We start from the raw sequence: 10647 nt of genomic DNA, 5'->3' as shown, positions 1-10647 counted from the left end.
CTTGATCAGATGGGCCAATGGACTGAGGAGTGGCAGTTTAATTTAGATAAATGCAAGGTACTGCATTTTGGGAAAGCAAACCTTAGCAGGATTTATACACTTAATGGTAAGGTCCTTGGGAATGTTGCTGAACAAAGAGACCTTGGAGTGCAGGTTCATAGCTCCTTGAAAGTGGAGTCACAGATAGATAGGATAGTGAAGAAGTCGTTTGGTATGCTTTCCTTTATTGGTCATAATATTGAGTACTGGAGTTGTAAGGTCATGCTACGGCTGTACAGGACATTGGTTAAGCCACTTTTGGAATATTGCGTGTAATTCTGGTCTCCTTCCTATTGGAAAGATGATGTGAAACTTGAAATGGTTCAGAAAATATTTACAAGGATGTTGCCAGGGTTGGAGGATTTGAGCTATAGGGAGAGGTTGAATAAGCTAGGGCTGTTTTCCCTGGAATGTCAGAGGCTGAGGGGTAACCTATGGAGGTTGACAAAATCATGAGGAACATGGATAGGATAAATAGACAAAGTCTTTCCCTGAGATGGGGCATCCAGAACTAGAGGGCATAGGTTTAGGATGAGAGGGGAAAGATATAAAAGAGACCTAAGGGGAAACTTTTTCACATGGAGGGTGGTGCGTGTGTGGAATGGGTTGCCAGAGAAAGTGGTGGAAGCTAGTAAAATTGCAACATTTAAAAGGCATCTGGATGGGTATATGAATAGGAAGTTTTTGGAGGGATGTGGGCCAGGTGCTGGCAGGTGGGACTAGGTTGGGTTGAGATATCTGGTCGGCATGGACAAGTTGGACCGAAGGGTCTGTTTCTGTGCTGTACGTCTCCATGACTCTATGGTCCATGTGTAGCATGTGATGTGCCATCTGCTTTAGAGGATGACCAAATCTGGAGGACACTTTTTACCCACTGTTCCTTTAATCTGTGACTTTTATTTTGCAGTTTGCTTGTACAGGAACTCTCTCAAAGAGATGTCTAGCAATTATATTTAGACCTATTATAACAACCAGAAAGGGTGAAAGATGATAGGTTTTCTACTCATTACTATGAGTAGTATTCAGTAGGGGGTCAAAAAGCTACAGCGGTCCTGTTAGTTTTTGAATAATATTGTCGTGGCAATACAATGTGTACAAAACGCAAACCATTTGCACTACCCCTCATACAAAGTTATCAAGTTATTTTTATTAAATGTTAAGAATTTAAAAGAACATGAAATATTTGTAATGGTAGTGATTTTTTTTCATAATAGTGTACTTATTTCTGGAATTACATAATTTTGTTTGACATTCCCTACAATCTTTTATTGAAATATAAGCAATAAATAAGTGTCATTCTTTATTAGTTTTAGTTATATTTTGATCACTGCAGGTACATTCATAGTAGCTAACATGCAACCATTTCTAAGTAACCTAATTCATTACATACCTTTTTAGCCACAGTGCCGTACATAACCTTTTCTCCAATGATTTGAGATAACACCATAAATAGGATTATTGTAAAGCATTTGAGTTTTCTTTCAAGCTTTGTCACAAAAAGATTTCATTATAAACATGTGACTTAAATACGGTTTCCATACCAAATGTATAAAAATAGTCATTTTTTGATAAATAATTGAACAAATTGATTTACATGATACAATGTGCAGCAACTAACCTTCTGCTACCAGCTGTAGTTGACTGATTGTCTAGGAGACTGCATGCAGCGTTAATTGTACCTGGGCCTTGTCCATAAAGAAAAATGAATCAGCAGGACATCCGACCACCCAGAGCAAACTGTCCAATTCATAGCCTTTCGGGATAGCTCAGCAGAGGTCTTTCAGAAATAAGAAAAACTTTGCTTTTGGGAAGAATTATTTTCTGCTATAAAAGCCATTTTTATTCAGCTGCCCTGAATTTCCAGCTGTCCTGAGGCTGTAAGTGTCTTGAATCGCCCTGGGAGCCTGCCGGCCAGATAAGCAAACTACTTTTGTGCTCAAATAGTTATAGATTCATAAGCATGCTCCTGAAAACTGTTATATGATTTTTTTTCTCCACTGGAGAATAATCTGATAGATTTCTACCACTTTACTTATAATAAAGTTCGATTTCCAGTGTTCCCCTGAAGTCATTTTCTGTGACTCTTCTGCAATATCAGTGGAATGCAGAAGAATATTGCATGGATGCAATCATAAAATATTCAAAACCGAAAGCTCAATGCCAACCTTTTCAGCGCTTGCTTATTAATTCATCATAATCATTACAAATTAATGGCACTGTCATTCTTAAATTTGTCAGTACTTGTCATAACTTCCATTGGTGAAGCTGCCATGTTTGATAAAGAAATACCTGACATCCCCTCAAGTTCCCAGGAATCTGGAGAATTTCCAAGATCTGATGAGCTGATTGGGCCCAGGTTGGAGCTGCTACTTTCCTTAGATTTGCAAGGGAATGCTAGTGGGTTTGCTCTCTCAGGCGATGAACCTGTAGAAGATGAAAGGGTAACTGACATGGACTGAAGAGGGGTTAATGTGGTGTCAGAATGTGGAGTCACACATCGAACGCGTGGTAAGCAATCACCTTGGAGTGACTGGCAATGCTGAGCATGGACTGGTGTGGACAAAACGTGGTAATGATCACTTTCCATTGGTCGTTGTGAAATTATTCCCAGTCCTTGAGGGTTACTATATTTAATTCCTGAATCCAAAGGCCACATGTCAGCCGCCACTGTTGAGTTTTGTGATGGGTTTGTGGCAACACAAGAGGCTGTCCCACCCTGCATATGAAAACAAGGCTGATGTGATGTCCAAGCCATTCTTGCTTTCATGTTGTCCACTGTAGGGGCCATGTGAGCACCACGGACAGGCCAGAAAGGTGTATTTTTCTGTGCTGTCAAAAGGCTTTCCAGAAGATGCACTACATTGTGTAGGTCTTTGCCTAATTGAGACACTTCTTGAGTTAGATTACACATCTGTAAAATAAAGTGTACTTCATTAATTGATTTGTTTATGCAGTGTCAATCAAACCAAGAAATACAGGAAAAAATTTACTGCACATGACCACTCCTTTTCTTGTTTGTAGGACACTATTTTTTACCGATTGCTCCTTTGACCTGAGACTTGTTTTCCTGCAGTTTGTTTGTTCAGGAACTGTCGGAAAGAGATGCCTAGCAATCACATTTAGAACTATTACAACAACCAGAAAGGGTAGTTTTCCACTCATCAATTTGAATAACATTCAGTAAGCTGTCAAAAAGCTACTGTGGTCCTGTTAGTTTTTGAACACACAAAAACAAAATTATCGTGGGAATACGATGTGTACAAAATATAAACCATCTGTACCACTCCTCATACAAAGTTATCAAATTCTTTTTATTAAACATTAAGAATTTAAAAGAACATGAAATATTTGTAATAGCAATGAGTTTTTTTTATAATACTGGATCTATTTCTGGGATTATATAATTTATTTGACATTCCCTACAATCTTTTATTGAAATATAAGCAGCTGAAAATATGTTGCTGGAAAAGCGCAGCAGGTCAGGCAGCATCTAAGGAGCAGAAGAATCAAAGTTTCAGGCATGAGCCCTTCTTCAGGAATGAGGAGAGTGTGCCAAGCAGCTAAGATAAAAGGTATGGAGGAGGGACTTGGGGGAGGGGCGTTAGAAATGCGATAGGTGGAAGGAGGTTAAGGTGAGGGTGATAGGCCGGAGTGGGGGTGGGGGCGGAGAGGTCAGGAAGAAGATTGCAGGTTAGGAAGGTGGTGCTGAGTTCGAGGGTTGGGACTGAGACAAGGTGGGGGGAGGGGAAATGAGGAAACTGGAGAAATCTGAGTTCATCCCTTGTGGTTGGAGGGTTCCTAGGCGGAAGATGAGGCGCTCTTCCTCCAGCCGTCGTGTTGCTATGATCTGGCGGTGGAGGAGTCCAAGGACCTGCATGTCCTTGGTGGAGTGGGAGAGGGAGTTGAAGTGTTGAGCCACAGGGTGGTTTGGGTTGGTTGGTCCGGGTGTCCCAGGGGTGTTCTCTGAAACGCTCCGCAAGTAGGCGGCCTGTCTCCCCAAGGCAGAGGAGGCCACTTCGGGTGCAGCAGATGCAGTAACTGATGTGTGTGGAGGTGCAGGTGAATTTGTGGCGGATACGGAAGGATCCCTTGGGGACTTGGAAGGAAGTAAGGGGGGAGGTGTGGGCGCAAGTTTTGCATTTCTTGCGGTTGCAGGGGAAGGTGTCGGGAGTGGAGGTTGGGTTGGTGGGGGGTGTGGACCTGACAAGGGAGTCACGGAGGGAGTGGTCTTTTCGGAACGCTGATAGGGGAAGGGAGGGAAGGGGTCCGTTTGGAGGTGGCGGAAATGACGACGGATGATATGATGTATATGGAGGTTGGTGGGGTGGTAGGTGAGGGCCAGTGGGGTTCTGTCCTGGTGGCGATTGGAGGGGTAGGGCTCAAGGGTGGAGGAGCGGGAAGTGGAGGAAATCTGGTGGAGAGCATCGTCGATCATGTCTGGGGGGAAATTGCGGTCTTTGAAGAAGGAGGCCATCTGGGTTGTTCGGTATTGGAACTGGTCCTCCTGGGAGCAGATGCGGTGGAGATGAAGGAATTGAGAATATGGGATGGCGTTTTTACAGGGGGCAGGGTGGGAGGAGGTGTAGTCTAGGTAGCTGTGGGAGTCGGTCGGTTTATGTTAAATGTCCGTGTTGATTCGGTCTCCCGAGATAGAAATGGAGAGGTCTAGGAAGGGGAGGGAGGAGTCTGGGACGGTCCAGGTAAATTTGAGGTCGGGGTGGAAGGTGTTGGTAAAATGGATGAACTGTTCAACCTTCTCATGGGAGCACGAGGCAGCGCCGATACAGTCATCGATGTAGCAGAGGAAAAGGTGGGGGTGGTGCCAATGTAGCTGCAGAAGATGGACTGCTCCACATATCCTATGAACAGGCAGGCATAGCTGGGGCCCATGCGGGTGCCCATGGCTACTCCTTTGGAGGAAGTGGGAGGATTGGAAAGAGAAGTTGTTCAGAGTGAGGACCAGTTCAGTCAGTCGAAGGAGGGTGTCAGTGGAAGGGTACTGGTTGGTACGGCGGGAAAGGAAGAAGCAGAGGGCTTGGAGTCCTTCGTGATGAGGGATGGAGGTGTACAGGGACTGGATGTTCATGGTGAAGATAAGGCGTTGGGGACCGGGGAAGCAAAAATCATGGAGGAGGTGGAGGGCACCCACGCCTACTTGCGGAACGTCTCAGAGAACACCTCTGGGACACCCGGACCAACCAATCAAACCACCCCGTGGCTCAACACTAACTCCCCCTCTCACTCCGCCAAGGACATACAGGTCCTTGGACTCCTCCATCGCCGGACCATAGCAACACGACGGCTGGAGGAAGAGCGCCTCATCTTCCGCCTAGGAACCCTCCAACCACAAGGGATGAACTCAGATTTCTCCAGTTTCCTCATTTCCCCTCCCCCCACCTTGTCTCAGTCCCAACCCTCGAACTCAGCACCGCCTTCCTAACCTGCAATCTTTTTCCTGACCTCTCCGCCCCCACCCCCACTCCGGCCTATCACCCTCACCTTAACCTCCTTCCACCTATCGCATTTCCAATGCCCCTCCCCCAAGTCCCTCCTCCCTACCTTTTATCTTAGCCTGCTTGGCACACTCTCCTCATTCCTGAAGAAAGGCTCATGCCTGAAACTTCGATTCTCCTGATCCTTAGATGCTGCCTGACCTGCTGCGCTTTTCCAGCAACACATTTTCAGCACTGATCTCCAGCATCTGCAGTCCTCATTTCCTCCTTGAAATAAATATCATTCTTTACTAGTTTTAGTTATATTTTGATCACTGCAAGTATAGTCATAGTAGCTAACATGCAACCAATTCTATATAATCTATTTCATTGCATATCATTCCAAAAGCAACTGTACTCTGTGTTCTTTTAGATAAACGTGACCATTTTTTCTGGAAGTGCTATAATATGTGGTTAATTAGTATTCTGTACATAAAGAATACTGCAAACTGTGCTAGTATGGAGTCTATATTGATTATGCCATATGGTGTTTTTTTGCCCAAGAACAAAGTACTGCTTTGATAAGTACTGCAGTAAATTTAATACCTGCTAGAGTATGGAGAAATGATTAAGAAATGCCATATCACTTTCAGAATACAGGAAGGACAGCTGTAAGATAAAATCTGGCTCCCCTAGTGCTAATGTAATATTGTTGGATATAATATTTTGATAGAATTTTATTGGGTAAGGGTACTGAGGGGTTAAAGGCAGGACACAGTTGAAACATAGATCATCTGTGATCTAATTGACAAATGCAAAATAAATTGTATTCACATAGCACCTTTCCTGGCCTGAGGACAACACAAAGCACTTTACAACCTCTGCACCAAATAAACTTTACTGTTGTAAAGTAGAAACTATGGCAGCCAATGTGACAATGAATAGAAATTCCACCAAGTGACAGTGATAATGGGTTACCACGGACTATTCCTGTGATTTTGTCAGGCAAAAATATGGCATGTGATCTTTCATGTCACCCTGAATTCAGCTGAAAGACATGCAGAACCTCTGACTGCGGCACGTCAGTACCAGCAATGGAGAATCATTAGATTTTAAACTCAAGTATTGAGCGTCTAAACTATCTATGTGGGGTTCTATCTTCCTATGAACAGAATTAGTACAGAAAATTATACATCATGTACGTGTACATTCTCAGGAAAGAATACTGTCTTATCTATGTCCATGAATAGCATCTAGTCTGTGTTTCTATTCACACTGTGAAATCTATCCTCAGACTCATAGTTTTTGATGTATGCTGCCTTTGAAAGTAATTATTAACTATATATCACCTCAAATCAAATACAGATTCAGTCTGGGAACTAATTGCAGCATATTTTCACAGTGTATTTTTCTTCCTTCTTTGACATTGTATGGCAATGAGATATGAAAATCTTTGTCTTTATGCATCTGATTACAGACAGAGCCAGTCCATAGGCGGACATCTTCCCATTTGACAGATTGTATGCATTGGATTGCAGAAACATACATCATGGAAGAAACCCATTCAAACCATCATGAATGTGCTGGCTGTATGAAAGTTGTACCCAATTAGACCCACTCTATTACTCCTTTGCATATCCCTGTCAATGTGTCAAATAATCACATGAATTAGGAGCAATAAGAATCCATTTTAGCTCTCATGGTACTTTTGCTACTCAATATGATCATGGTTCATCTATTAATGAAAATAAAAATTACTGATGCTGAAAATCTGAAGTAAGCAAATAGAATACTGGAAAATTTTCAACAGGTCTAGCAGCATCTCTGTGGAGTTAACAGTTTGAGTTTAATACAACTCTTCTTCAGCTGAAAAAAAGACAAAAAGATCTGTGGATGCTGGAAATCAGATGCAGAAATTGCTGGTAAACTCACTTCTGGAGTCTAGTTCTGTTTTAGGAAGGTTATTGTTAAGCTGCAGAGGATTCATAGAGTCATAGAGATGAACAGCATGGAAACAGATCCTTTGGTCCAACCTGCCCACGCTGACCAGATATCCCAACCCAATCTAGTCCCACCTGCCAGCTCCTGGCCAATATCCCTCCAAACCCTTCCAATTCATATACCCATCCAGATGCCTTTTAAATGTTGCAATTGTACCAGCCTCTACCACTTCCTCTGGCAGCCCATTCCACACATGCACCACCCTGTGCGTGAAAAAGTTGCCCTTAGGTCTCTTTTATATCTCTCCCCATTCATCCTAAACCTATGCCTTCTAGTTCTAAACTCCCCTATCTCAGGGGAAAAGCCTTGTCTATTTACCCTATCCATGTCCTCATTGATTTTGTAAGGTCACCCTTCTATAAGGTCACCCTTCAGCCTCCGACGCTCCAGGGAAAACAGTCCTAGCCTATTCAACCTCGCCCTGTAGCTCAAATCCTCCAACCCTGGCAACATCCTTGTAAATCTTTTCTGAACCCTTTCAAGTTTCACACCAACCTTCCAATAGGAAGGAGACCAGAGTTGCATGCAATATTCCAACAGTAGCCTAACTAATGTCAGCCGCAACATGACCTCCCAACTCCTGTACTCAATACTCTGATCAATAAAGGAAAGCACAGCAAACGCCTTCTTCACTGTCCTATCTACCTACAACTTCATTTTCAAGGAGGTATGAACCTGCACTCCAAGGTCTCTTTGTTTAGCAACGCTCCTAGGACCTTACCATTAAGTGTACAAATTCTGCCAAGATTTGCTTTCCAAAAATTCAGATAAAATTAAATTAAATTCCATTGGCCACTCCTCAGCCCATTGGCTTATCTGATCAAGATCCTGTTGTAATCCAAAGTAACCTTCTTCACTGTCCACTACACCTCCAATATTGGTGTCATCTGCAAACTTACTAACTGTACCTCCTATACTCATATCCAAATCATTTATTTAAATGACAAGAAGTAGTGGACCCAGCACCAATCCTTGTGGCACGCCATTGGTCACAGGCCTCCAGTCTGAAAAACAACCCTCCACCACCACCCACTGTTGGCTAATTTGAGCCAGTTCTGTATCCAAATGGCTAGTTCTCCCTGTACTCCATGAGATCTAACCTTGCTAACCAGTCTCCAATGGGAACCTTGTTGAACGCCTTACTGAAGTCCACATGGATCATGTCTACCGCTCTGCCCTCATCACTCCTCTTTGTTACTTCTTTAAAAAACTCAATGAAGTTACCAGGATGTTGCAAGGAATGGAGGGATTGAGTTATAAGTAGAGGCTGCATAGACTGGGATTTTTTTCGCTGGAAAGGAAGAGGTTGAGGGGTGACCTTACGGGGGTTTATAAAATCATAAGGGGTATAGATAAGATGAATGGAAGGTGTCTTTTCCACAAGAGTGGGGGATTTCAAGACTAGGGATGAATTTTTAGGATGAGAGAAGGAAGATTGAAAAAAATACATGGGTTTTTTTATACAGGGAATGATTCATGTGCAGAATGAACTTCCAGAGGAAGTGGTGGATGTGGATACAGTTAAAAAATTTAAAAGGCATTTGGATAAGTACATGAATAGAAAACATTTGGAGGGATATGGGCCAAATGCAGGCAGGTGGCACTAGTTTAGCTTGGGATCATGGTCAGCATGGAGTGGTCGGACCGAAGGGTCCATTTTAATTCTTTCTCCTCTCACTTTGAAAATATAATCCCTATTCTTGAAATTCTACACCCAAGAGAAAAGCTGCTGTTCACTTTATCTGTACCCCTCATTACTTATAAAACTCCATAAGGTCACCTCTCAACCTCCTATGCTCCAGTGAAAAACATTCTAGCTTACCCAGCCTTTCTTTATAACTCAAATCCCCCATTCCCAGCAACATCTGGTAAATCTCTTCGGATCCCTCTTCAGCTTAATAATATCCTTCCGAGAACAGGTGACCAGAATTGGACACAGTACTCCAGAGTCATTCTCTGAGGTTTTTTGTGTTCTGACCAGTTATCTTACTTGCCATTCAGCTTTGTGCAATTATATGTTCCAACTTTAAGTTTGATGATTTACTTAACTTCTTTAGCTAACCACAGATGGTGGGTTTCCCCTTGGATTTCTTCTTTACATTATTCTGAAATATCCCTTAAGATTTCTACCAATGCTTCTCTACTGATGTATTTCTTAGCCTAAAAATTCAATTCACTCAGTTTAATATCCAAATAGTTGCCTCTATTAAAGATTAAAATGCTAGTTTTAGACCACTCTTCTCCCTTTCAAACTGGATGTAAAGTTCAATCAAGTTGTGAACGCTGCTACCTAAAGATACACTTATTCTGCAGTAATTGATTAATCCTGTCAAGTTACATAAGACCAAATCTAGTATAGCCTACTGTTTGGTCATTGAAGGAAATACTGCTGTGTGAAACTATTTCAAACATTCTATGAACGAACCGATCAAAGTATTTCTAATTATGATCTTTCCAGTCTGAGTGTTGATTTAAATCGTCCATGATTATTGTTTTCTCACAAACTTGCAATATTTCCCAACAAAAATAAAATCCCTGAGGAACCATGGATGCTGGAAATCAGAAACAAAAACAGAATAAGTTGGAAAACCTCAGCAGGTCTAGCAGCATCTGTGGAGAGAAAGCAGAGTTAACATTTTGGGTCCAGTGATCCTTCTTTAGGCTGCAGTATTTCTAGTTGTATATTTTTTCCAACATCGTAGTATCTGTTTTAAGGCCTGTAGATAACTCCCACAAGTGATTTCTTACCCCACACAAACTAATTCTACATTATTTCCCACGATATGTCCATTTTTTTCCCTGAAATTTACAATTCAATCAGCTTCCAATAATGTCTTTTCTTCCAGATTGTGACAACTTGCTGCATAAATGAATTTCTTCTTGCTGTCTCCTCACCCCTTCCAGAATATATTCTAATTATTATTTATAGTTACAGAATGGATGGAATTCATCACCACAGTAACCCCCCACCCCCCCACCCCATCCAATTCCCAGAACAAATGGGTTTGAAGACCTGAAACACAAGTGCAATCCATCTCAAAACCTATCCAACTGGTTTTAATGGAGGCTGAATGGGGGTTGATGATCAATATCTCATGAGGTAGATTGGTCATTCAAACTTTGTGTGCGTCCACTTTAAAAGGATTTGTATTGTTAATCTATGTTGATTACATTT

General features: G+C 42.2%; 1 protein-coding gene across 1 annotated transcript in view; it reads right to left on the bottom strand.

Annotated features, from left to right (window-relative positions):
* Positions 1–1172: 1172 nt before the first annotated feature.
* Positions 1173–10647, bottom strand: part of kcnh8 (potassium voltage-gated channel, subfamily H (eag-related), member 8) — a 452253-nt gene continuing 442778 nt past the window's right edge. The window contains exon 16 of the mRNA XM_043690211.2: positions 1173–2950. Within this exon, the coding sequence (XP_043546146.2) occupies positions 2240–2950 (711 nt within the window). The 3' untranslated portion in view covers positions 1173–2239. The remainder of the gene's footprint in view (positions 2951–10647) is intronic.

Source organism: Chiloscyllium plagiosum, unplaced genomic scaffold (genome assembly GCF_037043375.1).
Source record: "Chiloscyllium plagiosum isolate Xiang-an unplaced genomic scaffold, Cpla_swu_hap1 HiC_scaffold_5, whole genome shotgun sequence".
Classification (NCBI taxonomy): domain Eukaryota; kingdom Metazoa; phylum Chordata; class Chondrichthyes; order Orectolobiformes; family Hemiscylliidae; genus Chiloscyllium; species Chiloscyllium plagiosum.
Note: the sequence above shows the minus strand (reverse complement) of the source record. Positions and strands in the feature narration are given on the sequence as shown.